General features: G+C 45.9%; 6 protein-coding genes across 6 annotated transcripts; 3 read left to right on the plus strand and 3 right to left on the minus strand.

Moving 5' to 3' along the window:
• The first annotated feature begins 3078 nt into the window (after positions 1 to 3078).
• On the plus strand, positions 3079 to 9057 carry LOC122616002 (mucin-19). The gene is made up of 5 exons (XM_043791226.1): positions 3079 to 3417; positions 3956 to 7061; positions 7133 to 7476; positions 7535 to 7781; positions 8590 to 9057. Exons 1-4 carry the CDS (start codon positions 3412 to 3414, stop codon positions 7778 to 7780), a joined length of 3702 nt encoding a protein of 1233 aa, XP_043647161.1. The 5' UTR covers positions 3079 to 3411; the 3' UTR covers position 7781; positions 8590 to 9057.
• Positions 9058 to 9297: 240 nt separating this feature from the next.
• LOC122618509 (dynactin subunit 1) lies at positions 9298 to 13771 on the minus strand. Its single transcript, XM_043794998.1, has 4 exons — positions 13377 to 13771; positions 13138 to 13308; positions 11156 to 13046; positions 9298 to 11088 (listed from the first exon to the last, which is right to left on the minus strand). The coding sequence occupies exons 1-4, from the start codon at positions 13716 to 13718 to the stop codon at positions 9485 to 9487; spliced, it is 4008 nt and encodes a 1335-aa protein (XP_043650933.1). The 5' UTR covers positions 13719 to 13771; the 3' UTR covers positions 9298 to 9484.
• A 122-nt stretch (positions 13772 to 13893) lies between these two features.
• On the minus strand, positions 13894 to 15067 carry LOC122618511. The gene is made up of 2 exons (XM_043795001.1): positions 14384 to 15067; positions 13894 to 14326 (listed from the first exon to the last, which is right to left on the minus strand). The coding sequence occupies exons 1-2, from the start codon at positions 14960 to 14962 to the stop codon at positions 14018 to 14020; spliced, it is 888 nt and encodes a 295-aa protein (XP_043650936.1). The 5' UTR covers positions 14963 to 15067; the 3' UTR covers positions 13894 to 14017.
• A 75-nt stretch (positions 15068 to 15142) lies between these two features.
• Positions 15143 to 23138, minus strand: LOC122618508 (E3 ubiquitin-protein ligase listerin). The gene is made up of 14 exons (XM_043794997.1): positions 23058 to 23138; positions 22203 to 22996; positions 21965 to 22144; positions 20870 to 21908; positions 19507 to 20814; positions 19220 to 19452; positions 18976 to 19159; positions 18643 to 18918; positions 18151 to 18585; positions 17973 to 18084; positions 16147 to 16358; positions 15702 to 15893; positions 15460 to 15627; positions 15143 to 15397 (listed from the first exon to the last, which is right to left on the minus strand). The coding sequence occupies exons 1-14, from the start codon at positions 23103 to 23105 to the stop codon at positions 15338 to 15340; spliced, it is 5241 nt and encodes a 1746-aa protein (XP_043650932.1). The 5' UTR covers positions 23106 to 23138; the 3' UTR covers positions 15143 to 15337.
• Positions 16438 to 18153, plus strand: LOC122618510. The gene is made up of 3 exons (XM_043794999.1): positions 16438 to 16797; positions 16985 to 17568; positions 17625 to 18153. Exons 1-3 carry the CDS (start codon positions 16517 to 16519, stop codon positions 17954 to 17956), a joined length of 1197 nt encoding a protein of 398 aa, XP_043650934.1. The 5' UTR covers positions 16438 to 16516; the 3' UTR covers positions 17957 to 18153.
• Positions 23139 to 23236: 98 nt separating the features above from the next.
• On the plus strand, positions 23237 to 25694 carry LOC122616753 (nucleolar protein 11). Its single transcript, XM_043792306.1, has 4 exons — positions 23237 to 23445; positions 23504 to 23668; positions 23723 to 24086; positions 24254 to 25694. Exons 1-4 carry the CDS (start codon positions 23314 to 23316, stop codon positions 25612 to 25614), a joined length of 2022 nt encoding a protein of 673 aa, XP_043648241.1. The 5' UTR covers positions 23237 to 23313; the 3' UTR covers positions 25615 to 25694.
• The last annotated feature ends 1857 nt before the right edge of the window (positions 25695 to 27551 follow it).

The following is a 27551-nucleotide window of genomic DNA, read 5'->3' on the forward strand; positions in this document are numbered from 1 at the left end:
TCTTGCAGTTTCTATAAATGCATTTTTCTGGGCTTTTTTTATACCAACTCAAAGTTTCAATATCACATTTCATTTAAATAAACAAATTTTAAAAAGAATGCTTGGTTTCACAACATAAGAAATGATTTTCCTAGAAGCGAACCGCGAACAGGATTAGCTCCCAGTGGATCCAATTAATAACTACGGTGACGCGTATCGATTCAACGCACCTTTCGACCGCATTTAATTAGCTGTCCGCCGCGGCTGAAGTCTGCCACTTGGTGGCAGTGGCAGCCATCAAGCTGCCATCGGTGCCACATTGTCCCTGACTCGCGAATGACACCGCATGCCGGCCAAATCAATTAAAAACACCCAGATGGAGATGGAGAAAAAATGGCTAGACCAACGCTTGGTCCGCCGATTACCGATGTAAAATCTAGGCGAAGTTTTGCCGAAATAAAGTCAGCCATACTCGGCTGGCTGGAAAATTGATTGAGCAGCACACGCGTTGACATTTCAATTAGAAGCCCAAGTCGGGCCTAAAGAAAAATCGAGGAAAAAACGGAAAACCCAGACACGCAACCGCGCTATAGAATGCCGATCCAGATCGGGAGGTGATAAACCAGGTGGAGCAATTATGCTCCGGGTGATTGGGCGTTGCATGATGCGATTTTATCGGAAAAGCCGGGCGAGGAGAAGAGCCAAGTCCGCAAGTGTTCCCGACTTTTCCTGCAATTTTTCCAACTGAAACTGCGACTGGGACTGGGACTAGGACTGATGTTAACTGAACATGAAACATGTTTCGGGCTGTCGCGACGGCTTTTTCTACATTTTGGGCTTTTCGCGAATGGTTTTCGCAATTTGATTGAATTTTAATTTTTCAACATTTGCAAACGCGAGCCGAGAAGTCAGCTGCGCGAATTTTAACCTACTTCAGGCTGATCGCTGGACGAGTTTAGTTCGCCTAGCCACGCATTTGTCACACACACGCACAGATTGGCGCGTTGCGTAAGTTTGGCGAAACGATATATAGCCATATAGCCAAATAGCCACGTCTATAGCTTTTGCTTCAGATTTGCTGTAGCTTCAGGTACAGCTACAGCTACAGCTGGCCATGGCTGCCTCACGACCATGCCTACTAAGCATCATGACGAAATCAAATCACAACCCTCCCCCGTTCGCTGCGGATTTTAATTGAAAAATCTGGATTTTCGCCCCAGCCGGATCATTTACATTCGACTTTGTTTTGCTGCGAGTTGATACCGCCAGCATGTTGACCTGCTCGCCGCGTAAACATTTTCAAATTTGCCAAACATATTTATAAAATCGCCGATGTTATGTTTTGCCATAATCTACCGATCTCGCCCGAGAATTCTATAAACTCAGATGTTATTTGCATGCATCGCGAACCAGTTAAGTTAGTGCTGGAGTGCAAGTATTGCGTGTGTTTTTGAGAAAGGCCGACGGGCTGGGCAATTCGGCACAACGTGGCGTATGCGTGCTGCCAGCGGGGCAGTCGCAAGAGCGGCAGGATTAGTAGTTGCTGCCGATCGAGCTGCTCAAAATTATGACTTTAGGTAGCCCAATGGTCTGAGCTTATGAGTGGAAATGCATTTTCCGCACCTTGTGTGCCCACAAATTCGTGGGCGCCGTCTGGACTTGGCCAGAAGGCAACATGGTTTAGTAGCCGCTGCGCTAATGGCACAGTTATGATTTCTTTTATTATATAATCTAGCAAAACATTATCTGTGGGTAAATATTTGAGATTACACTTTTTATAGGCACAAACTTTTAAATAGTACTAAATAAATGCAGATATGCCGGTTTAATGAAGTTATTTAACTATACACCATAACAAAACAGATCTCTACTTTCTTAGATGGCACTCCATTTATTATTCTTTGCTTCCCTAATTTTAATTGGATTTAAATCAGTTAACGAAGTAAAGACATTATCTATAGCTAGTTGCAATATGCGCCATAAAGTAATCCGGGTCTGACCCCAAATCCTTCGCCTAGTTTTTCAACCAGCCTGTCAACCAGCCGATTTATCAGACATGTTAACGCATTGGGTTGGCCACTTTCGACATCTAACGTATTCCCACCCTCGCACAGAGGGTGACACTCGATGCATGGTGACCTTAATTGCCGAGCAGTCAACACTTTGCCATATCTCCCGGCTATTCTATTAGTTACACATTGTATCGCATTATGATGTGGCAATGCGCCTTTTAGCCAACTAATGCACAATCAAGGCCCAAGGCGCATGGCACGCATGATTGCACACACATACAGGCAGGCAAAATTTATTGATAGCGACATTAATACCACAATTCTTGTTTTATTTTCTGCATACATTGCTCTCCATTTTTTTTTCTTGGCTGCTAGCAAATTGCGTATGCATTTATTTTTTCCAGAGCTACACGCAATGGCAGCGATTAAAATCTAAATCAAATTAAGTCGCTTTAAAAGCATGCGGGTATGCAAAAAATAAAATCGAAATAAAAATCTTTAAAAAAGTCGAAATAAAACTGCAAACGGCAAAAAAGTCACCAAAAAAGTCGGCCAACAATGCACCACGCGCATTTTGTGATCGGTTTATTTTGAGCCGAGGCGTTCGCGACTATGATCTAATAAAACGTTACCAACTGAGGCTCCGATCAAAGGTGGGGCCCAACAATTGGCCAGGCAGGTTGCAGTACGCCAGTTTGCCAGTTTGCCAGTATTCAGCTTCAGCTTCAGTTTCAGTTTCAGTTTGAGCTTGCAGTTTTCGGTTTTCGGTTTTCGGATTATAGAGAACAAAGCTGCTTTGGAACGAGATCTGGAGTCGAACAGTCATCGCTTCTTCATCTGCACGCGCCAAAGTCGCAGCTCATTCGCAACTCACTGGCTCTTTCCTTGCAGCTAGATCCATTTTCTCGCTTTTCGTTTTTCGGTTCGATCTCTGCCATACACCAGTTACACTTTTTTGTCGCTTTGTCGCCAAACTGGTGCGTGGCTGCTGCGCATGCGTGCGAGCTTTTCTCGAGTGTTGGCCAACTGACCGAACGTATATAAGCGATTATAGGGCCGGGCTGGCCAACAGTCCAGTCCAGTCGGCCGCGTGGCTCTGCTCTACATCTCGAAACGTTCCGTTCCGATACGATCCGATCCGATCCAACCCGATTCGATTGCCTTCGATTCGATTCGATCCGTAGTGCTTCCTCATAGAATTAGGAATATCGGTGATCGAAAGTAGATAATTTTACTGTGATTTCCAGAGCCAGACAAGGAAAACCCTTTGGATTCCAATCACCAAGGATCGCAGACTCGTGTTTTCTTTTTTGAAAAGTGCAAATGTGGCGTTACTGAACAAACTTCGTTACTATAACGTTCGCGAATCCTTTCATACGAAAACCAACCATCGAGTGTGCAGAGTTTGAAAAGTGAAAACATGAAGGTGGGTCCTTTATCTAGGTATTGAAAACTACTGACATTAAAAAAGGACTACTACTACAACAAGTTTCACAAAAAGCTCGGGGAAAAGAGAACAAATCTTAAAAACAACTATACTGCAAATTGTTTGAGTTTCAAATAAAATGAAGTGTGATTTTTGTAAATTAAGGACACGCCGTTGCAAATCCTGGACTACCTTAAATATGAATGTGTTTTTATTTTTAATCGAATTCAATTAAAAGCGATAGCGGACTTTTGAAACTAAAGTCCTGCTAAAAGTGAATAAAAATCCTTGACAATTGAGTTGTTTTATTTATATTTATTGAAATAGTGCAAAGATTATAATCTAAATTCATATCTTAGACGCATTCAATTTAAAGAGTTAAAAGAGTACACATGCATTTAAGTATAATTCTAAGCTACGAGTTGACGTATACGTAATAAATTAGATTCATTTAATTAATTTTATCATAACAAATTTAAGCCAATATTCCTCGAAATGTGGAGAATAATTACAACTTTTTTTCACGTTTCCGTTTCAGTTTCATCTGGTGGCCCTCCTGGGCATGCTCAGCGTGGTACTGGCGGATCCGTCGCCCACCTTGGCACCACCCATCTTGCCCTGCGTGCACGCGGCCACTGCTGGCTATGATTATCCTCCGCCGGCGGAGGTGAAGTTCTCCATCTCGCCCGGAGTGACCAAGTACAGCCAGAGCCCGTCGATATCCACGTACTCGGAGAACGGTCAACTCCTGCACACCTCGGTGGGAAGTTCCGGAGCCGCCTATCAGTCTACTGCCGGAATCGAGGGCTTGTCGCATGGTGGCATCACTCAGATCAACAAATACATAGCTCCCGTGCAGAAGAGCCTATTCACTCCGTCCGCGGAGTACGGAGGAGCGGGAATTACCTATGCGGACAAGTCACCAGCCGCCAAGTACGCAACTGTAGTGCCCTCGGGCATCGAAATCAAGAACTTGGTGTCGCCGGCGGTCACCAAGTTGGACAACTCCTACTTGCCGCCATCACCGGGAATCACTAAGGTGGCAACCTACACTTCGCCGGGATATAGTTACAGTTCGGCCACTCCGGGAATATCCAAGGTGGCCACTTACTCCTCCGCGCCGCTTTCAAGCGTTCCCTACTATGCGCCACCGGTGACTTCCAAGGTGGAGACATACAGCTCGCCTCGGTACACGTACAGCAAGGCCACTCCCGGCTACTCCAAGGTGGAGACCTACAGCTCTCCTGGTTACTCCTATGGACAGATCTCGCCGGGCATCTCCAAGATTGCCACCTACTCGCCATCGGTTTCGTATTCAGCGCCAGCGATTGCCAAGGTGTCCACCTACTCCGCGCCAACGGTGAAATTGGCCACCACTTCGTCACTGCTCTCCTCCCACGGAACAGGATACTCCGCCAGCTATGCTCCCTCAATTACCAAGTACAGCCAGGTAGCAGATGTATCCCACCAGTACATATCCAAGCCCATAGTGGCCGCTTATCCAGCCGTTGCTCCGGCGATCACCAAGGTGGCTGCCAGCTACGGAGGCACTGCATCCGGAGCGCTGTCCCACCAGTATGTGTCCCAACCCGCCATTGCCAAGGTGTCCACTTACGCTGCTCCCGCGGTGGCCACCTACTCATCTGCTCCTGCCATCTCTAAGCTCTCCACCAGTTATGGAGCTTCAGGATCGGGAGCCATCTCCCACCAATATGTGTCCAAGCCAGCTGTGGCTATTGCCGCTCCAGCAGTCGCCAAGTTGGCGACCTATGCTGCTCCTGCCATTTCAAGCTACTCCACTGGTCCTGCCATTTCGAAGGTGGCTACCTATGCAGCTCCCACTGTCTCCACCTACTCCTCGGGATCTGGTTATGGTTCAAGTGGTTCAGAAGCCGTCTCCCATCAGTACGTGTCCAAGCCAGCGGTGGCCATTTCAGCCGTTCCTGCCATCGCCAAGTTGGCTACCTATGCAGCTCCCGCAATTTCCACTTATGCGGCAGCTCCAGTGGTGACCAAAGTCGCCACTGGATATGGAGGAAGTGGCTCGGGCTACAGTTCGGGCGCTGTTTCCCATCAGTATGTCTCTAAACCAGCGGTGGCTAAAGTGGCAACCTACGCTGCTCCTGCCATTTCAACATACTCAGCAGCTCCCGCAGTGACCAAGATCACTACGAGTTATGGAGGATCGGGACACGGAGCTGTGTCCCATCAATATGTGTCCAAGCCAGCAGTAGCCATCTCAGCGGCCCCCGCAATCGCTAAGGTAGCGACGTACGCTGCTCCGGCAATATCAACGTATGCCACAGCTCCTGCGGTCTCGAAAGTGGCTACCTACGCAGCCCCCTCCATAGCCACCTACTCCTCCGCTCCTGCACTCACCAAGATTTCCTATAGTCAGGCAGCGGATGTATCCCACCAGTACATTTCCAAACCAATTGTGGCCGCCTATCCGGCAGCTGCTCCCGCAGTAGCCACATACTCATCCGCTCCTGCCATCACCAAGCTCTCCACAAGCTATGAATCGACAGGATCGGGAGCCATCTCCCACCAGTATGTGTCCAAGCCGGCGGTGGCTAAAGTCGCAGCATATGCAGCTCCAGCAATCTCAACGTATGCTACTGCCCCCGCCGTATCCACATACTCGGCAGCTCCAGTGGTAACCAAAGTGGCCACGGGATATGGTGGAAGCGGGTCGGGACACAGCTCCGGAGCAGTTTCCCATCAGTATATCTCGAAGCCAGCGGTTGCATCAGCTCCTGCTATTGCCAAAGTAGCAACATATGCTGCTCCTGCCATCTCCACCTATTCCTCGGCTCCCAGTCTCACCAAAATTGCCACGGGCTATGGAGGCGTGGCCCATGGAGGAGCCCTCTCCCATCAGTACATCTCGAAGCCAACGATCGCAGTGGCTCCAGTGGCACCTGTTCTCTCCAAGACCTACTTGCCTGCCGCTCCAGCCATCGCTAAAGTAGCCACAGGATACGGAATCAGTGGCTCAGGAGCCGTGTCCCATCAGTACGTGTCCAAGCCAGCAGTGGCACTCACTGCGCCAGCGATTGCCAAGGTGGCCACCTATGCTGCTCCGGCAATATCCAGCTACTCTACCGGAGCTGCCATATCGAAGGGATTGTCCTATGCAGCTCCTGTGATATCGACGGGCCATGGGTACGGAGGAAGTGCCTCCGGATATAGTTCTGGCGCAGTATCTCATCAGTATGTGTCCAAGCCAGCGGTTGCCATTTCAGCTGCTCCTGCAATTGCCAAAGTAGCCACATACGCAGCTCCAGCTGTGGGCCACATTTCCGGGGGACACGCCATCGGCGCCGTTCCCCTTTTATCCACTAAGCTGGCTACTGGCTACGGAGGCAGTGGATCGGGCTACAGCTCGGGAGCTGTTTCCCATCAATATGTCTCCAAGCCTGTTGTGGCCATCTCAGCTGCTCCTGCTATAGCCAAGGTGGCCGTTCCAACTGTCAGCCACATTTCCACAGGTCCATCGATTCCGCTGGGAGTGGGAGTCGGATACGGGTCTAGTGGTCATGGAGGAGTTTTGCTTGGTGGCCCGCTGACCAAGCTGACTTCTGCTCCAGCTTATTCCCTGGGTGGAAAGATTGCCAGCAGCACCGCCTACGGAATCAATGCTGGTGAGTGCTACCATTTAAAACCATTTAGTGAGAATAATATTTTGAATAAAATATGTAACTCCTCCATCAAGGCAATTTAGGGCATGGATCCGGTCCCAGCGGGGGCTACTACGGAGCCATCTCCTTAGGTCATGCAAAGGTATCCCCAGCCCTTAGCTACCACGGTCTACTGTCCCATGAGTCGGGTCTGGCACATGGCCCCTCCTCGGTGGCCCATCTGGACTCCTCCCTGAGTGGATACTCACACGGGGTGGGTGGAATCGGACCGCTGGGAGCTGGATTCTATCGCTATGCTCCAAGTGTGCCAGCGCTGAGCAGCCATGCCCCCGTGGGAGCCACCGCGTACTTAAAGTCAGCACCGGTGGCTCAACACGCCGTCCTGAAGGTGGTGCCCGAGAAGCATTTGGAGCACTTCGTAAGTGACGCATTGCCTCTTTCTCAACATATCGTCCCATTATATTCCCTTTCCCCAGGATGCGCATCCTCGCTATGCCTTCGAGTATGCCGTAAATGATCCCCATACTGGAGATAACAAGCACCAGAAGGAGGAGCGAGATGGAGACGTGGTCAAGGGAGAGTACTCCTTGGTTGAGCCCGATGGCAATGTGCGCACGGTGAAGTACTACGCCGACTGGGAGACGGGCTTCCACGCCGAGGTCATCAACAGTCGCGATCAGGGCAAAATTGTGGCCAAGCGTCAGACGGAAACCAAGTCGTGAGGTTAGTAATGATTCTACTGATCCTAAATATATCATTTTTAGGTTGGTGGCACGCTCATAACAGTCATTTAATAAGTTATAAGTTTATTTGATAACAACCCTATAGAACAAAAAGTTAAGTAAACCATTCATAATATATGCTGTTAACTCTTAAAAGCATTCAAGAGTTTGAGGGGTTTTCATTTAGAAATATATAGGTATTAGTATCGTTCCGACTGATTGTGAGGTTAGTAATGATTCTACTGATCCTAAATATATATTTAGGTTGATGGCACGCTCATAACAGTCATTTAATAAGTTATAAGTTTATTTGATAACAACCCTATAGAACAAAAAGTTAAGTAAACCATTCATAATATATGCTGTTAACTCTTAAAAGCATTCAAGAGTTTGAGGGGTTTTCAATTAGAAATATATAGGTATTAGTATCGTTTCGACTGATTGTGCTGGCCTTGAAGTTCATATAAGGTCACCACTATACACTCCATTAACGAATAGGCAGGCGGATTATTAATATAAACCAGTTTATTATTATTATTATTATTACAGCCATATTTAAACGCATTAAAAGAAACCAACAATGCAAATAATTGCTTGTCATTAAGTGTATATTATATTTCCAAATTTTTACCTCTAGAAATCCTCTTACATCGATCTAAAATGGGTTCTGAGGCACTTTAAAAAAAAATCCTTGACACTATTAGTTATTGTTATATGATAATCATCGATTATTATTTATACAGATTACCTAAATGTTATAATTCTGGCACTGCAATATTTTCCTCCTTGATAATTATTTTTCTTTGCAGCTCTTCACAGGCCGCAAATTGTTTTGTTCATTCAGCAACTGTAAATAGCCTCAACTCCAATCTTCTTCTCATTAAACATTAAACGTATTTATGCAAACCCCACAACGACAGCGATGTCCTACGGCCACCATCTTGTCCCGATACATCCGATATCCAAACATACATCCGACCATATATACGACCCACACCTGCCACTCTGGATCCCCGATTATGTGCTCATGTGATAAGCGTTTCGTTGAATTGAAGTGCTTGCGCTGCTCTCATCTCAAACGGCGCGCCTCTATTGTGCCCAACTATTTGTACATAAAGGATTTTAAATTGATGTTTTGTAAAATGTTAATTTCCAATAAACAACATTTAAGATCGGGGTGCTCGACATTGAGATTGAGAATCCAATAATTCATTTCTTTAGATAACGAGAACCATACGAAAAAACCTTTTACCAGCATAGTTTGTTGGGCCTAAATATATGAAGTATAAGTATATATAAATACACGCTGAATGCGATTAATTTTGTAAAACCCAATATCTTGTTTCATTTTCGGAATGGAATTGGAAATATTTTAAGTCTGGTTTAAGGATTGTTTTTTTCAGATAGGGATGCTAATCATTCACTTGCATTGCAATAGGTTTTTGCCATATAGAAAATCTGAAAAGAGATCCTCTAAAACTTTCCAAAAAATAAAACTTTTCTTTTGATTTGTCTAGTTTATGAAAATTTGTTTACTGCCAGATAAACTCGAAATTAACTATATATGTAAGTGTACAGTTTTCATATATGCATGTAAATAACTACGTTCGTACAAATAATTATTAGTTTTCGAGTATTAATGTTCTATATAAGCCGCGAATCACATACGAGTATACCTTTGTTACGACCGGAATACCGAAATAACTAGAAATTTTGCCCGAATGCTCTCCGCAGATCCTCGGTGATGAAGAGGCCAAAATCGGTGTTCTTGGCCCGATGCGGATGCTGTGTGCAATATGTCTGGAAGATATGTCGCAGGACCCGGCTGCCCTGTAGCTCGATCTCCGAGCGTCGTTGGCCGGCAGCAGCACCCATTTCCAGATGGGCCAAGAGCCACTGGTTCTTCAGCGAGCGAAGGTCCTTCTCCAGGTCAATCAGCTTCTGGCTGCCGGCTTGAGGAACATGCAGTGGTTCCAAAGCGGCGAAGGTCCTTCTCATCTCGCTGCCCTGGAGCTGGACACGCAGGGATCGCTCCTGGCGTAGTGCCTGGTGGAGCATGTTCATCTCCCGGTTGGAGCTTATCGTGGTGCTGGTCAGACAGGCACTGTCCGCCTGCTGCTGCTCTTTCCAGTGCTGCTGGGACTGCTCCAGGCTGGAAAGCTTGTCCGCTAGTATATTCAAGGCCTGCCCGAGGGCTGCCTCCTTGGCCAGGATCGACTGCTCCAGCTGCTCCACAGCTTCGGCAAATCCGGCTAGCACGTGACACTGCTTGCTCAGCTGTTTCTCGGCCATCTCCTTGCGTACCTGTAGCTCCGAGTAGTCCTGCTGTTTCATCTTGGCTGTGTACTTGAGGCTTTTGATTTCCTTCTCCCGCTCAGCTACAGTCAGCTCAAGGTTTTTCACGTCCTCGTAGTGTCGCTTCACCTGGGCAGCCCGCTCCTGCAAAGTATTGCAAGTGGGATGACGCACATACTCAGTGTTCACATCTGTGGAATCCAGCAACGCGAATAGCTCGTCAAACTGCTCCTCGAGGAGCTGCATGCACCGCTGGCTGTAGGCATCCACCTCCCTGGGTTCCTCAGCCTCCTGATTCGGTGCGAACTTGTTGTAGTTGAGGACCAGCATCCTCCACAGCTTCTCGTGGGCAATTCCCCCATTGGAGTCCTTGCTAGCTTCTCGGGCAGTGGAGCCCAGGAGTCGGATAAGGGCTCCCAGTGCCTCGTTGGCCTCCAGGATCCTCTGATACCTGGCACACTGCATTCCCGTCCAAGACGCTGTCTTGCTGCCACTCAGTTTCCTTTGCAGCTTCTTCAGCTTCTGCTTGTGGGCACAACTCTGCTCCATCAGCATCTGCATGCAGTTGAAGGACGCGGTCTGCTCATGGCCCAATTGTATGATGGTGTGCATCAGTCCCGCATTTGCATTTACAGCGTCCAAGCCCGCTTCGTAGACCTCGATGAGAGCTTCGTAGAGTTGCTGTTCGTCCAGCAGCTCCACAAGCGTTTGAGGAGGCATTAGATTCTGGTGCAACCCACTCACATAGTGAAGCACCCGTTGAATTGGCTCGCAGTTCGTATGTTCATCCAGTTGACCAGTCTTGAGCAGCCGCACGAACTCGTCGAGCTGCTGCTCCTGGGCATCCAGATCACTCCGGTAAATGGCCGCATGGGTGCACAACTCGTAGTCGCAATGGGTTAATCCGTGGCGGAACTGCTGAAGCACCAGTTGAAGGCTCTTTAGCAGATAGAGGCATTGAGACCTGAAGATGTACCGTTGCACGGAGTAGCCCTCGAAGATGGCATCGCGACCTGTCATAATGCGTATGGGTTTAATGGTATCTATAGTTCCGTAATGCACATAAGGGATGGCACTTACCAAACTCACAGGCCGTGGGAAACTTTTCGTTAATGGCCTGGCACACTATGGTCAGTTTCTCGTTCATCCGCTCTAGAAGGAGCATGACCAGCACCACATCGTGCTCCCCTCCGCGCAAAAGGAACTGTTCAGGGACGAAGGCTAGGACGTGCTCCAGATGCTGGCGCTGTAACCGTAGCTCCACAGTCTTGATCTGCTGCTCCAGGGCCCTTCCGTAGGCCTTGCTCACACTGAAAATGTGCTGGTAGTCCGTCTGACTCTGGTTGGATCCATCCTCCTGTTGGGATTCGTTGGCACTACTGAAGTCCTCAATGGAAAGGGTGCCATCTGCTCGGAGCTGGAGCTGCTCCTGGAGCTGTCTCACCAAGTCCCGGAATTTCATTATGGTCACATCGCGATCGTAGAGGCTTTCCATAGCGGCGTTCTTCTGCTGCTCCAGGATCTTAACCTGACCGCTTAGTTTATCAATCTCCTCGCGCAGATCTGTTTCCAGCTCTTGGTTGCTCTCAATAAGCTGTTCCTGGATTTGCTCAAGCGCCTCCAGTTCGTTGACCTCGTCTTCTAGGAGCTTGACGCGATCTTCCAACTCCAGTTTTAAGGATGCCAGTTGGGTAACCATGGCCTCTGCACCGAGGGAAGCATCTACCTGCTCTTTCAAGTCCATTAGCTGCACTTCCATGTTGTCCACTCTTCTGCTGAGCAACTCCTTGATGCTTTTTAACTCGTTGATCTCCGAATGCTTGGTCTCCAGTTCCTTGTGCGTTCGCTGCCCAGTCTGCTTCTCCTGTGCGAGAGTGTCTCGCAACCGGACCACCGTCTCCCGAAGGCGCTGGTTATATTGTTCCAAGCGAAGGAACTCGCCGGAGGATTGAGGGACCACCCCTGCTCCGATTTGTTTATCACTCTTCTCGATTCGTTGACCCTGCTGCTCCTCTTGCTCCGCCTTCAGGATCTCGACATCCAAGCTCAGTTCGTCATTTCTTTCCTGGGCCATTTCCAGTTCCATTTGCAGTGTCTCCATGCGCTCCTCCGCCATTTCCTTGTCCAGAGTGAGAAGTTCTATGCTCTCAGCTATCTCGTCCAGCTCCCTCTTTAATTTAGCCGACACATCCTGGGCTTCCCGCAGTTCGTGGCGCGACCTCTGCAGTTCCCTTTGGAGCAGTACCTGCTGCGCCATTATCTGCGACTTAAACTCCATCAGCTGCTCGTTGTGTATACGCATCCGTTCAAGCTCTAGAAGCTTAAGCTTGTCCTCGCTCTTTTGGCCCCTTAGTAGTTGAAGTTCTTCTCTCAGTTGACGCAGCTCGGGGTTATCTAAAGGAGGAGCCGCCGAGCTGGGAGTTCGGAGAGCTGGCCCAGGTGTAAACTGCGGTCTCAGGATCTCCAGAAAACGCGGCTCTACGAAGGCCGCTGGCGCAGCTCGCTTAATGGAGCTCGTGGGACTCATGCTGGTCTTGCTGCGCTTTGGAGCCAAAGCCAAGGGGACTGGCATGGCCAAGGTGAGCTGCGCCGTGGAGCTCTGCGCCTGTGCCGTGGTTGGCTTCGGTTGACTAATCCTTGTGGGTCTCAGCTGCGTGTAAGATGTGGATCTCCTCTGGTTACATGTCAAAGGTGGCGGAGTCAGTTGAGCACTGTCCTTCTGTGAGGGCAACTGCCCGATTGTGCTGGTCTGGAGAGGTTTGGCTGCTACATCCTGCCTTGAACTTGCAGCTTCCATCCTCTGTAGCTCCTTTTCAATCTTAGGCTCATCTTCCTTCCTTGCTGGCTGGCTAGTCTGCTTTGTTTCCTGCTGTATAAGCTCCTTTGATTGCTCAGTAGCTGATGACCTCTTGGGAGACATGCTTACTTCTCCAGTTTCTTCACTTACACTGTCTTCACATACCACTGGATTCTACAAAATAATATTTAAAAAACAAAATTAGTATATATTTCTAGTCTACCTTACCTTATGGTTTTATCTGACCTACTACACACCAACTCACCTTTGGAAGCTGTAATGGTTGCTGTTGAGACGCTAAAAACTTCCCAGAAGTCTTCGCCAACGCCGGATGACTAGGGGATTGGGTGTTCCTGTTCTTATGCTGCGGTGACGGTGTCGAAGGAGTGGCCTTTACTTTGCCAGATGTGCTTGCCTGCTGCTCCCTCTGGTTATCCTACCGAAAGTAATGAATGTATGTATGTATGTACCACGACTTTAAACCTCTTCAAATGAGTTACTCACCTGCTCCTCCACAGACTTTCCACCGCCACTCCGCCTTGAAAGCTTCGTTCTGGCCCCGTCGCGTTGCATTACATCGGCTTTTCGATTGTCCACTCCCCTGGGCAACTCGGCAATCCTCACCAGCTGCTGGGCGCGCACAAAGAGGCCACAGTTAGTGGGACACTTGAAGTAAATGCTGCCGTGAACGCTTCCATTATTCTTGCCCAGCGGCTCGTCCAGAACCACGCCGTACCAAAGTCCGGCAGCGAAGTTAGTGCGTCCCACATAGGCCACCTTACCTTGCAGATTTTTACCCGTTACCTCAACGCGCTGGCCAAGTTTTAGTTCCCGAGGGCTCATCATATAAGCCTGGAGCTTACGTCATTTTGTGGACCTGGCAGTCCACTTGGATGAGTCGATGGCGTGTGTAATCCCAGTTAGCAGCTTGCAAAACTGCACTACTGAGCAAAACCGATGCGAAGGCGAGTCATCATGTGCTGCGGGCCCCACCCCAAGGAAGTCAGTTCTCCAGGGCGCATGCTCAAAAAGGGAGGTTTATTGTGCCGACTGGTGGATGGTGTAAAAAGGTCAGCACGTGGGCTGCCAACGGTATGACGGTTGATTTTGCAAAGGCAACAAAATGTAACTACATTGGTACAGCATTAACACCTGCGCCTTTTAGGAGCCGGCTCGTCCGCCTCCCACCAACAAGACTGTGAGGACCGCTTCCTAATCTTCTTGATCATATGCTGCTCCTCGGCCAGCATGGCCAGTATGATCTCGGCGTTCCCCTTTAAAATCCCCGATGATCCACTGCAAGCCGGATCACGCCCAAACTCCTCCTCTACCAACCCCAATATGCACCCAGTGATCGCGTCTGGAGAATTTTCGGATTTATCCTCCTCTACAGCCCTTTTTTGAGCTTCATTTTCCAATTTATCTTGTGAATAATAACTTTCTTTTAGCTCTTCCTGGAAGCAAAAATCTTTAACAAATTTATCCAGTGAACAATGACATTCATTCAATACCTTCGGGGTGCAGGAAACTTCTTCCACGTTTTCTTGTAAACTTTTATCTTTGTTTAAATCCCCCCGTGAGCAAGAATCATCTTCTATTTTCTCCTCAGAATCCGAAACATGTTCAATTCGGTTCTTTTTTTTTGACACCGGCGTTGTTCTGCCTCTAGTCTCTTTGTTTATGTTCCCTAATAAAGAAGGATCTTCTGATTCGACGTCGGGTTCAGACAACCTTACAATTTCTTTCTTCCTCCTGGTAACACGCGTTTTTCCGCTCCTAGTACCTATCTTTAATTTATCCTGGCAGAATGGAGATTTTGTATTTTTCTTGGATATTGTCTTCCTTTCAGAATCTTTCTCTTCCTTTCTCTTCGACACGTGCGCTTTTCTAGATCTATGATCATGCACTGGTTCCTCATGATCTTGCTTCTCCTCCTCGGATTCCAACTGAACTGGGGGAAGCACTTCGTTTATCAGTTGAGATATTCTTTTGGCATCCCGTGCTGACAGCATGTTGATAGGTCTTAGGTCTTTGGCCACATGACGATTACAATATGGACACTGACCCATTACTTTTATTCTTGTAGCCATAATTTATAAAAAGTTTTTGAGTATCCGCTCACAGAATTAAAAATAATGTACAAGTATTTACAGTGTCAGTGTGAGTACTGATATTTTTGGTGAACTGTATTACACAAGCCCACTTGATATTTACTATGGATTCACACTTCGTATCGAGCTTTATAACATTCCTTTAATTATAATGCTCTATTTTGTTTTTTACAATATAATAAATTTAATCCCTGCACTTAATATATTATTAAGAACATTAAAACATTGTAAGATTTATTAATATTGCTGATTTACAATTTGAGAGACCAGAAAACTATTGCCTATATCGAATGGTTTGGTTGTGCCTTTTGCTTAATACGTGTTGCTAAAGTGATAAATGATATATACACACATCTAGAAGACGTTGCGGCAAATGGGGCAGGTGGACTTGCTGCTGGTGGTGAACCATTTATACTAAAAAAAAGTTCTCTGTGTTAGAACGCAACAAATACAGATAAAAGACTGCTCCATCTTACCAAACAAGGTCCGTGGAATTTCTTCTTGCACGTTTTACACGTGAGTTTGGGTAGCTGGCAAGTGTCCTGGTGGATGACAGTATAGCATACATAGCACTCCTCAACGCCCTCGAACTTTTTGTCCAAGTTGTTTTTCCACATGGTTAGGCCATCGTATATGGTGCCATTCTGAATACGACAATTTCGTTTATTTTATTGATCATTAGACATCGAACTATATAAAAAAATGTATCAATAAATACCTGGTGTGTCAGGAAGATGGTCAACTGCATGCCCACATTACGGGAAGAAGCCCGTCCGCCGATCTGCTTTCCGCACTCGACCTTAACCGCTCCCAGTGGATAATTCGGGGCCAGCGTTATGACAAGTTCCATGCGGGCCTCATCGATTGCGTAGACCGCTAGCACTTCGCGGGTGGAGGAGTGAACGGTAACCTGGAAATAGGAAATTTGCCAACAAAATTACTTTAGTTTCAAGTTCAGTAGACTATGCTTGTTTGGGATATAAAAAATATCCAAAGTATTTTTATTTTAAGGAGCATTACATTTCTAGCAGAGATATGGTGCCCCTTGAGATCTTTCGCGTTATTGTCATTATTATACTGCTGATTAGCATCACCGTTGTTTTTTCCCTCCGGCTTAGCACTCCAGAGCAAGAATAAAACCGTGAAGGGACACACCCGCTTACCTGCATATTCTCGTGCTTTTCCTTCCGATTTGCGATCGCCTTGAGCTCCTCGCTGCAAATTAGAGAACTCACGTAGTTTGTGGTCAGGTTGTCTATGAAGTTCTTTTGCCTGGACTGAGTGGTGTTCCACCACCTGCGCACCACGGCAGGCAGCTTGCGGAGCACCTCCGTGTACAAGTGGCAGACATATCGATCCAGGGGTAGCTGTCGATCTGAAAACGGAGCCACATATTAAACAAGGCAAGCCAGGTTGCGAGAAGTCAAAATATGTTTATACAGAAAATAGTTCGTTTAAATTGATTGTCTCTTGTCGTTCAGTATATAGATCCGCTTTCTAATTCTTTTTTTGTTTTCCGTTTTATTTGAAAGTATGGCGAAACCAATAAATTTTAGAGATATCCCATCCGAGATGCCGCCGGCAAAGCGCATTCAACTTGAGGGCGAGACTTCGGTGGCCGAAGCCATAAATTTCCTGAAGACGCAGTGCGATACGCGCAAGGAGCACCAGCCGGAGGAGTTCCAACAGGATGGGCCGACCGTAGCGGACGAGCTAAACGCTCGCCTGGCCATGGTTCATGTGCGTGAGACTCGTGCCAAACGAATCCGACGCTTAGTTAAGTTTACCGCCAATGAAACTCAAGCATTGTACAGGTAAGTATCAATTCTTTCCATATCAAATAAAATATCGTAGGAATTTCCTAGGCTTTTGGAATTATAAATTAAATCAGGTTTTTAGCGTACTGGTAATTGGAAAAGAGAGCGGGATTTACTATAAACTATTCCTGCAGCTGTTTTTCACTCTATTTTATAAAAACCAATTATATACCTTGACCTGCAGATTCATCTGCGTCTGTCCCCGCTACCATCCTTGCTATGTGCCCTGCCAGCACACGGGACAGATAATCATCGACCGGGACGTGTTGTCCCGGGAGGAGCACATATGTTTTCTGGCTACACCCAAGAAGGACTTCTCCTCGCCACAGTTGGCCAAACAGGCGCGCTACTATACCAAAAAGATCTACGTTAACCAATGCACAGCCCGGGTTGAACGCCTTGCCGATCCGCACCCGATGCGAGTGAGTGACACATACAATTTCTTTAAGGACTACCTTTCTCCCCGTCACATAGCGGCTCTAGAGAACCAGATGAAACCCAAGCCCCCGGTGGAAGCCATGTCAATGGAGAAGGCGCTGGAGTATATGGAGGAAGAGATGCGTCAGCGCAGGGCGGCGAAGCGCGTCCACAAGCGACGATGCAAGGGTTTAAAAAAGCGAATCCTTTTGCGCCAGCGCAAGCAGATGCAAAAGATAATTTGCGTCCTGTTCGAGGAAATGAAGGACTTTCTACTGAATGATCAGTTTATTGTTGACGAGAACTCCCCTCTTTGTTGCGTAATTCTTGAGAGACTTCGAGAATTTACAGGTAAATTAAAGCTAGCTCGGACACTTCAAAATTAAACTACTTTAAATCATCAATAGATCAAGAATTTTATACGACCAGTAATTTACAAGAGTATCAGAGGATATTGGCCAACAACCTGACTGTTTGGATTAACAAGTTTATATCAAACTTAAACATTTACTTGGCACCCCAGCAAATACCTGTACAACGACAGATGATGGCTGAGAACGATCCCGAACAGTTTGTGCCCTTGTCAGATTTTATTTCTGTTACCGATGAGGCAGACGCAGAGGAAATGATGGGGGATGTCGAGCACGGAGCCGCTGAATATGACGATTATGGATATGGGGAGGACTACTTGCCCGACGTTCTCAATACGGAATTGTCGGAGGATACAGTAATTGCTTAAGTATGGTTCAGCTTACCCTTTTGCTGAGACCATGTGAGCTCTTTGTAAACGCCGTTGCTGTGCACCTTGGCGCCGTGATTCTTCAGTATGTCCACGGGCATTGCGCGGAAAAGGAAGTGTAGAAAATTCTGTGAAGCGAACAAATTAAAGTGTAAATTTGAAATGAATAGTAAATTTAATGTATTGTTGCCAACCTCTTCGTATTTGTTATCATTCAGCCAATTGGTGTAAACAGCGCGCAATGCAACCGGAGATTTAGCGCAAGCATTGATAATACAATCCCATAAGTAAAGGTAACTCAGTGCATTGTGTTTGTCAATGGGTTCAAGATCATCCAGCTCGGATAGCTTGAACGTAAACTCTTCCAGGTATCTTCTTATCAGGGCATCGTACCGTGTTAGGTAGTCCTCAAACCGATTAAGGAAGTGCCACTTGGAAATCGTTGTGCTGGCGTCTAGACTCTCGCTTTGTTTCTCATTCAGCTCTATGTCGTCCGCCACAAAGTGTGGCGTTAATTGGCGAAGTGAGTGTACAGCACTTAATCGAACCGAGTGCTGACAACTATAAAGCTGCTTGAACAGGAAATTGCACAGATGGTCCAAGGTGATGTTACTATTTGACTTGCAGAACTGAAATGGAGAAAGGGATCAGCCACGAAAAAGACCAAAGTTGTATCCCTAGCATACCGAGTACACAAAGCTGTAGTCCAGGAGCTCTATAGCCGGTGTTATTCGTTCCAATAAGGCCTCATAACACGCCTGATATCCAGGCTCCACACTAGTCTCATGGGTCAATAGGTAAAATGACTTAAAGAGCACTACATTGACTTCCTTGGCAAACAAAGAGTCCCACTCATCGATCATGTTTTTGAGTAATTCCGTGGAACTCTTTTGCTTCTCGGAGCGTATAAACTCAATCAAGGCGGCAAACAATTGATAAACCGCCGCAACAAACAGCGAAGTCTGCAATTAAAGATAAATGATTATTAATTCTGAAAAATATTTCGTTATAAATCCCACCTTCGGGTCCTTGTATTGGGCTATTGATTTGGAAACAGAAAGCACCCAAGAACTAAGACCAATGCGGATGGCGTCCCAGTTTTTTATACTCAGCTCGTACGGAAAACGTTTTAAAACTTCAGTTAAAAGCTTTATGAACTCCACTGTATTTATAACTGATTCGTAGGGTTGCCTTTGAATTTCTCTAAAGTATATAAACTTGGATATAAAATCATATAAAATTTACTAAAGCGTATTATCTTACACATTATAATGGAGTAAATCCTTCTGGATGGCTTGCTTTTCGCCTATGCTGGTCATAAACTGTACGGCTGATACAATGATATTACGATCCGTTTGCTCATTCACATCACCTTCAAAATTGTTTAATAGTAGGGCATGGAAAACTGCTGCCGTAACCCAAATTTCGGGCGGTTCAGTTCTCATAACCGCCGAACTAAGAGTAATGGCTTTTTGAGAAAGTTTCGGCAAGAGAAACTGTAAGACATAAGGTATAACAAAGTGTTCTTAGATTTATATTAGATTTCCTACCTGCAGGGCTATTACATAAGTCTTGAGGGCGCCCTGCGTCACCAGATTCTCGGACAAGTCTTCATGTAACAAAATGGAGGCACTTTCTTCGAAAGCCGCATACTGTGGACAGAATCTAAAATAACTCAAAAGACGGCAGTCAATTACGCTAGATTGCTGCACAGCAGCTTGCTGAAGTCGCTCTTTGACTATTGCAACCAGATCACTGCTGTTGCCCATAAAGCTTTGCACTTTTTCCGAAAGAATTAGCACTAGCTCCTCTGTCGACGATTGCAAGTCTGACATTTCCAACCAGCATTCTGCTGTTCCAGCCACCCGAATGCACTGTAAAAGCTCTGCAATTAAGGGTTCGCTCCATTCTTTGAGCACATCAGCATTTGGATCACAGTAGTCCTCGGTCAACTCATCTTCTGGGTCGTTGGTGTCTTGAGGTGGTGGGAACTGATAGACGAGCTTGTAGATTGTTGAAAAGTTAAGCGTGGAACGTTGAAGTAATGGTAGTATTTCATCGCTTGAGAGGCAAGCGTTTTCGAAGGGAACTCCTGCAGTCACAGATCCTTGCAAGGTTTTTAGAAGTACACAATGGTTGTCAAACTGCTTAACCTTGTCAGATGTTTTTAGCGGCGAATCCAGAAGAGCAGCTAGTGTTTCATCAATTCGCTCCAAGCGCTTTTTCTCATCTTCAATATTTTCCGTTGAGCAAATTACAAACTTGGCCATCGCCTCTGCCATTCCATCCAAAGCATCCGGTTTAGGTTCTGCTGAATTAGCCAGCTCCTCAACAATCCCTGCACAACACTTTAGCATGTTATCATCGATTTCGATGTCTTTACTTGAAAGTCCATCCTGCCAGCAAGTGGTAATTTCCCACAGAGTATCCTCCGAAAGATAATCCTCTGGTCGATGCTCCAAACTGAATTTGAACAGCTTAAGGAAGATCTGTTGGCGCACGCGCAGCGAGGAGTTATTGTTGCTGCAAATCACAGGCATTATCTGAGCAATAAAACTGCCACACACTTCTACCGCGTCATTTACAACCGGTTGCTCCAAGGGTCTACACATGGACAGCAGTATTTTATCCACAGTATTAGCATTAATGAGTATGTCTCCCGTGTCAGTTTGGAAAAAGCACTTGTGAAGTAAGTTCAGCTTTTCTCGATCATTGTCTACAACTACCTCCTCGGCAATCCGCGCAATCATTGCACAAGTTTCCGGACCACTGAGCATCTGCATCACTACGGGCTCGGTGCATAGGGGATAAGAAAGTAGACGATGGAGCAAAAGATTTTGCACGCCATGCTGTGGAAGCTGTAAAGGAACTTAATGTTTAGATAGAGTTTTAGATTTTAAAATTTCTAATTACCTTCATAAGGGTGTTTTCAATATATTCAAAGCGTTGTCCAGTCTCTAGCAGCGGCAGGATTTCAAACAAGATCTCCACCAGAGACTCACAAGCGTCATAACATAATTGCCCAAGCAGTGACACAAATTTATTTAACGCTGACCCCAGGTCTCCATCATCAGTTAGACTTTTGTAGAACGCGGCATCGTTAAACATTTTTGTAAGCGTTCGAATTTGTTCTATGTAACGCGAGGTTGAGGTACCACTTCCACTAATATTTGCCTTATCCAGACATATTCTCACCAACTTTATAACCAACTGTTTCAATTCCTTTTGTATAAAAGCAGCAGCTTCTTGAGCCTTTTTAACTGGCGTGGTGGGCTCGCTCTTATCCACTTTTACGTCTGGCTCCTCCACAAATTTCACACTTGGCGACTCCAGACTGGGATTAGCCATGTGCAGATCCTGCACTAAAAGCAGGACATGTCCGAGCAGTTGCTCATTAACCTCCTCGGCAGAGAGGTCTTGGGTGACCAGCTCAAAGATGCGTGTCCAAAACTGATTTAGCAACTTGGCATATAGGCCACCATTATCCAATCTATTGTTAATCTGACGATCCCAAAAGGCCACCAGTGCAGAACTGTGCTGGAAGAAGATTTTTACATGCGCACTATCACTTTTGAGCAGCCAGCCAATTGGTTCAAGTACGTTGTTGTCCAGTAGGCTAGTGGAAAATTCCTCCTCCTTCTGCCCTCGCTCTTTGTTGTTGTTAATCTGCTGCAGCATAAAGCGTAGACACTCAAAATAGGCATTGTGTATTACAATACAATCGGATTTGGATAGCGGGGGATCGAATTTTTTGGTGACTGCCAGCTTCATGTCGTCAAAGAAGCGCTGATAGAAATCGTAGATATCCAGGTCTTGAAGGGATGCTGGTGTAACTTTCGACAAAAATGGGAGCAGATTAGGACAGATGGCCTGGGCGTTGCGATTGAAACCATTATGAAGCAAAGACGAAAGTTTGGGCAGAAGAGCCTTGCGAATGTTGAGTGGAACAAACCTACAAATGTAAAATATTAATATTGGAATTGAGTGATAATAGATCCAAAGTCTCACCAATCTTCGTAATTATTTTGTAGGAGCAGAACGCACCCCCAAATGTGAGGAGCCACCACGGGATCAGCATCGTCAATAAACTGGAAGCAAAGAGTAGTCAGCTGCGTCTTCTGAGACGTGATAACGTCCAAAAGAGCAACTGATTGCAGGATGTGATAGATGCACTCGAACCAGGCGGCTCTATAAAATATAAAACGACTTCGAAATGACTTGACTAATGACTTGTAAGTGTACTCACTTTATGGGAGGCACTTTATGCTTGGCGAAGCTCCAGAACTTCTGGTGTGCCACCAGGGTGCCGAAGCCCTCCTTGACCTGGCTGAGCTCCTCCGTCTGCGCAGTTTGCTCCATGAAGAAGGACAACAACTTGAGACTACTGATGATAACGCGCTGGTACTTCTGTTCCGCCTCCTCCGGAGTGAGACTTTTCCCGATCGACAGAGTAGCAGCTGTGTGGAAGGTCAGGTTGCGTGTGGCGTACTCCAAAATTTCCACCTGACAGTGCATGCAGACTTCCCGACTTCGGTTGGCGTTGCCAGCAAAGGTGTCTCGAAAGGATTGGCTCGCAATGCTGGCCGCCGGAGCGTAGGTATCAAAGCGGCTGCCCAGCCAAACGGGCACAAGCAACTTAAGGTATGGGGCCATCGCCTTTTTGCACTTAGCCATGAGCAATTGCAACACAGTCTGTGTTAGTTCGCGTACAGTGTGCTCCGGATCGCTAGCCAGATTTAGGTAGTACTTGGGCCACAGCGGCAGAATGTTTTTCAGGACCTCCACGTCCGACCGCTCGATCAGTTCGTGCAGCTCCTGCAGCGCCTTCTTCTTCGTCATTGGGTCCTTCTTGGACAGCTTTCGCAAGATGATCTGCGTTTGCGGACTGATGGCCGCGTCAAAGCTGTCCGGCATTTGTTCGGCGCTGGCGAATCCCGGAGCAAATGGCACCAGGCCACCGCCGTCCGTCTGCGCCGAGAAGCCCACGAAAATGGGCGTGGAACTGCCCAGAAGCTCGGCGGTTCGGCTGCTGCTCGAGGGCTAGGTAATGGGGGGTTAAGGGCACTGTTAAATAATATAATAATACCTTACTACGCCTTACCTTAGCATTATTTTTGGTGCGCGGCGCTTGTTTTGTCTTTCCACCCATTTCACTCTTCTTCTTCTGTCTCTTCCTCTTATCGATAGCACGTGGCAGGTCCGGCAACCATATGTGCTCGTACTGTGCAACGGTCTGGCACCCCTACTTTCGGTATTTTTAATTCCAAAACACAGTTCTTAGTTGTACGAATCACCCTGTGGATCAGTTTTGGATGCCGCTTTGCACGTGCTGCAATTGTTTTCAATTCACTTAAATAATGTCCAAATTCCTGTCCTATTACAACCTGTTTCCCATCCCTGACCCCAAGGAGTTTCTGGGCCTAGCTGCAGACAAGGAAAATGGCAATGTGGTGACTACGCTGGCCCGCAATGTGGTGGTTGTTTTGAATGTAAGTTTGGACACCAAAATATCACATTGCCCATGTAACAAACGCGGTTCTCTTATAGATCAGCACACAAAAACAATTGCTCAGTTGGTCCCTACCGGAGAAGCTATCTTCCAAGGTTATATACGATCCCAGCAGCCAGAAATATGTGGGCGTCTTTGGAAATCACGCGCTGCGTCTTTGGGATGTGGATACCAGTGATGTGTCCAAAAGCAAGAAGCTGAAGGTATAGGCACCCAATAATCATATTGTAATATTAGGTTATATCCTTTCCTTGCAGTTTCAGAAAAGTATCGCTCACGTGGTGGAAACCGACCAGGAGGCATTAATCCTGTACAGTGATGGCAATTGCCAAACCCTCTTCCAGGCATTGGCCTCGCGAAAGGACCAGAAAGAGGATACAGCTGAGCAACTTGCCCTGGCTGCCAGCAAGGTCATCAGCAAACCCACAGTCCATGCGTTGGCCCAGGGCCAGCGGGTGCTCACATATTTCGAGGAAACAAAGGCCACCGGCGAACTGCAGCTAATCCGCCTTTCTCTCGACACCTCCAACCGGCGGAAGTACCTCATTAAGCGGGAAGAGGTTCGCCTCGCGGGATATGCCATCGTCGAGGGCGATGCAGATCCTCAGTTGCTGACCATTTGTGAGTAACTTTCATTATGGAACTCTATGCTATCACGGATAAATATTACTTTAGAGAATGCACTTTGAGAAAAATCTCATTTAAAGATCTGGCATCTGGCATTCTAAATAGAATATTTAACCTCTTATATATAAGATGGATAACAATAATGTTATTTAACTTTACAGGGTCTGACAAACGCATCTTCATGTTGAACCTGGCGAAGGCCACATCAGAGCGATCACCGGGACAATTCGTGTCAATGCTGGCCGAACTGAATGTGGAGAGCAAACTATCCGTGCACGGAGTCTCACGAAACTTTGCTGCCATCTACGGCGCCAACTACGGGCAGGAGGGCGCCTCACTGTTGGTTTATAACACTCAGTTCAAGGTTGTCAACGCAAAGCAGTACTTTAAAGTGTACCTGGACTTCTCTCGCCTTTGGGCCGGAAATGAGCACATCCTGTTAGCCATGGGACATAATATAGCGGCGGTGCGTTACCGAATGAACCGGGAGGTGCTGGTGGACATGCTGGGCTCCCAGTTTAGTGATACTCACCTCTCGCCTATTGAACTGGATCACATAAACGAGGAGGAGTATCTGGAGTCGCTTATTAAGTTTGATGGTAGTACAAAATCCCTCAATTATAAGGCTGTGAAAACCCAGTTAAATAAGCAAATGCCCACCTTGGACTGTCAAAAAGCTGATGGCCGAGAGTTGGCGTACGATCCACCCGAGGTAGTTTATCAAGAAATAGACGAAATCATCAAACAGCATATCCACGGAGAGGCGATCATTTGCGAGAATGGGCTGGAGGACGTGAGTGTCACTCTAATGTCGAACTTCTTTGATAAGGGACCGAAGAACACTGCTGTACAAGCTTTAGTCCGGCAGCTGGAGAGAAGTGGAGCAGGCGAAGAAGAGATTATCGAGAGGATTCTTACACTTTTCATCAAGACCGACAACACAGAGCACGTTCTGATGTGTCTAAGGCGCTACAGCAACATATCGGAGAGAATGCTAGCCTGGTCACTGCGCTATGCTTTAGATAAATGCAAGCCTCGTCATTCAATTAATGTCGATTCCAACGCTGTACCAATGGTCAAAAAATACTCCAACATGGAGCTGCTAAATGCAGTGCTAGCCTGCAGATTTGATGCAAGTGGAATCGAGGATCATCTGCGTTATCGACTCGAGCTTCCACATGTTCAGCACTTGATGAACCACCTGTTCGATCTGGTCAATGACCCCAATGTCCAGTTGGAGGAACGACCCAGCCTGGATTGCTCGCCAGTTCAAACGGAAGTCCAAGCCCTCCAATGGTTTGGCTGTATCTTGACCTCCCATTTCACCCTGCTGACTATCTCCAAGGACGAAGCTTTGCTCGAGACGCTCTCCAAATGGGCGAATCTCCTGTCCTTTTACGAAGAAAGTTTATTCGAATTAGCCAATTTGCTGCCGCTGCTCACAAATATCGTAGAGAAACGTCAGGCGAAACCGATGTACTCTACAAATTGGTATGGGGTTGAGGAGGTGGCGCTTTATTAAAAAAATAAAAAAGGTCTTTAGGGTTTCCTTAAGTTTGTTTTTACTAAATAAGCCAAATAAAGCTAGAATTAACTTAAAAACGCGCGTGCTATTATATTCTTGTACACAGGGGTATTACCAGTCAAAAGATTGCAATAAGGTGAAGGACCTTTTTATTATATTTATATATGGGGGGATACAAACTATAGTTTCGTGGTTGCTACTTTTGTAAAACTTGTGCATATCAGTCATTGTTTATATAAATACTTTATTGTAGGTCAGAATTAAGGGCATTATTTGTTCAAGATAGGACAAATTACCGGATAATCACAATTTCGTATTTTCACCTGTTACTTGTGACGTAAAGAGGAAATTGTTAAATAACATGTATCACGTAGGAGAAATGTTTCGAACCCTATAAAGTTTAGGTGTTCTTGATCAGAGTCACTAGCCGAGTGGATGTCCGTCTAAAAAGTTCAGATTAAGCATGCGGATTCTAGTACTGCCTACGCTGGGCAAGTTGTTTTTTAGAACCTAGCCATTACAGCTGTCACGACCGAACTATTTAACATTTTTGTATTTTTTAAATTTCGATTTTTATAGAATTTTTTTAGAATATTTTTTGTGTTGGAAATGTCTATCTAGATCCCACGGTAACAAACAGCAAAAAGCAGCCAAAAGGAATTTGATTTTTGTTGGCCAATATATATATTTATATATAGAGAGTTCGAAAATTCGTTCTCGCCAACTCACTAGCTCAGTAACTAGTATCAATTAAAAACTTTTTACCAGCTTATAATGGGTGTGTTTAACTACAATTATGTATAAGCATTAGACAATGTGTTTTTTAATTACTTAAGTAGGAACAAAAATGATTAATTTCATAAATGTTAATTCGTCCTTGGTCAGCCGAAATTGATTGGAATAATTATTTGAAATAATTTGTGATACTGGTAGCCAAATGTGCCGCTAAAGAGTGTGGCCCAAACCATGTTGCATACAAATTTACCATTTTCAATAAAAATGGTGCTTCGTAAATCGAATGAAAATCGAGTGACAGTTGAGTAAGATTTAGTGTATAGTGAAAATGAATTGTCATCTTCAACGTTTCGCAGAGCGTATCTGTGAACATATACCCACCTTAAACAACATAAGATGACCGCAAAGTATCTTTACCATTATCAAAACTGTACCAGCTGCCTGGTAAAATTAAGCCGAAAACTTTTCCATCAATCGCAAACGGTCCAAGCAAATGTTTAACAAACAATCAATACACCTTTTAAAACTCAAATACAAATACCTGAGCTCTTTAAATAATGTGGAAGTCGATTCCAACTTACGAATTTTATATTATATTCTATCTCCTTTTGAAATATTATATTACGTTTGTATACCAGTATATGCTCGTAAATTAAATGGGATGCAATCGAAGCCCACAATCCGCCCTAAACAGTTACACCCACTGTTTTGAAAATTGGTTTAATTATATTTATGTATGTTATAATACACGAATCTTGTCAAATGCTGGCCACCCATCCTTTAACGTCCACAAAACGCATACAGCAGTTCCGCTCAAGTTTTGAGGAATTGGTTTAGGTTTTTTATCAGATTATTTTGCCTATGCTAGCTTTAGCTAGTGATAGTGAGAATTAACAAAAAAAATTATTTCTTTTATTTAAATTTTTTTCCCACTCTCAATAGCTGAGTAACAGGTATCCAATATTCAAGCAGATTGAGTATTGCGTTCTGTCTTGTTGTACCTGAAAGTAGGATAAATGTAATGGGTGCTATAATCAATTTATGCGAATTACAGACTACAAGTAGTTGCTTATCCCAAGTATACCATTATATAACACAAGGTTTTACTCAGAGAGGCACAGATTTTTTCCGTGTTTAAACGAAGGTCCAGTAACTACCCACTTGAGGCAAGTCCACTGCCTCCTTACCACTTTCTCTGC

This window comes from Drosophila teissieri, chromosome 3L, assembly GCF_016746235.2.
Source record: "Drosophila teissieri strain GT53w chromosome 3L, Prin_Dtei_1.1, whole genome shotgun sequence".
Taxonomy (NCBI): Eukaryota; Metazoa; Arthropoda; class Insecta; order Diptera; family Drosophilidae; genus Drosophila; species Drosophila teissieri.

What these genes read in the sequence shown, in the direction of transcription:
- LOC122616002 (XM_043791226.1), top strand. An exon ending in CGCCTACGGAATCAATGCTG is followed by an intron (nt 7,062 to 7,132) that starts GTGAGTGCTACC and finishes TCCTCCATCAAG; the next exon opens with GCAATTTAGGGCATGGATCC. An exon ending in AGAAGCATTTGGAGCACTTC is followed by an intron (nt 7,477 to 7,534) that starts GTAAGTGACGCA and finishes CCCTTTCCCCAG; the next exon opens with GATGCGCATCCTCGCTATGC.
- LOC122618509 (XM_043794998.1), bottom strand. Translation starts at nt 13,718, where the DNA reads ATGATGAGCCCTCGGGAACTAAAACTTGGCCAGCGCGTTGAGGTAACG. An exon ending in GAAAGTCTGTGGAGGAGCAG is followed by an intron (nt 13,309 to 13,376) that starts GTGAGTAACTCA and finishes TACTTTCGGTAG; the next exon opens with GATAACCAGAGGGAGCAGCA. An exon ending in AACCATTACAGCTTCCAAAG is followed by an intron (nt 13,047 to 13,137) that starts GTGAGTTGGTGT and finishes ATTATTTTGTAG; the next exon opens with AATCCAGTGGTATGTGAAGA.
- LOC122618511 (XM_043795001.1), bottom strand. Translation starts at nt 14,962, where the DNA reads ATGGCTACAAGAATAAAAGTAATGGGTCAGTGTCCATATTGTAATCGT. An exon ending in AAGTTTCCTGCACCCCGAAG is followed by an intron (nt 14,327 to 14,383) that starts GTATTGAATGAA and finishes TTTTGCTTCCAG; the next exon opens with GAAGAGCTAAAAGAAAGTTA.
- LOC122618510 (XM_043794999.1), top strand. Translation starts at nt 16,517, where the DNA reads ATGGCGAAACCAATAAATTTTAGAGATATCCCATCCGAGATGCCGCCG. An exon ending in GAAACTCAAGCATTGTACAG is followed by an intron (nt 16,798 to 16,984) that starts GTAAGTATCAAT and finishes CTTGACCTGCAG; the next exon opens with ATTCATCTGCGTCTGTCCCC. An exon ending in GAGACTTCGAGAATTTACAG is followed by an intron (nt 17,569 to 17,624) that starts GTAAATTAAAGC and finishes AATCATCAATAG; the next exon opens with ATCAAGAATTTTATACGACC.
- LOC122618508 (XM_043794997.1), bottom strand. Translation starts at nt 23,105, where the DNA reads ATGGGTGGAAAGACAAAACAAGCGCCGCGCACCAAAAATAATGCTAAG. An exon ending in CCCAATACAAGGACCCGAAG is followed by an intron (nt 18,919 to 18,975) that starts GTGGGATTTATA and finishes CTTTAATTGCAG; the next exon opens with ACTTCGCTGTTTGTTGCGGC. An exon ending in CCATCTTCCTGACACACCAG is followed by an intron (nt 15,628 to 15,701) that starts GTATTTATTGAT and finishes TGTCGTATTCAG; the next exon opens with AATGGCACCATATACGATGG.
- LOC122616753 (XM_043792306.1), top strand. Translation starts at nt 23,314, where the DNA reads ATGTCCAAATTCCTGTCCTATTACAACCTGTTTCCCATCCCTGACCCC. An exon ending in ATGTGGTGGTTGTTTTGAAT is followed by an intron (nt 23,446 to 23,503) that starts GTAAGTTTGGAC and finishes GTTCTCTTATAG; the next exon opens with ATCAGCACACAAAAACAATT. An exon ending in CCAAAAGCAAGAAGCTGAAG is followed by an intron (nt 23,669 to 23,722) that starts GTATAGGCACCC and finishes CTTTCCTTGCAG; the next exon opens with TTTCAGAAAAGTATCGCTCA.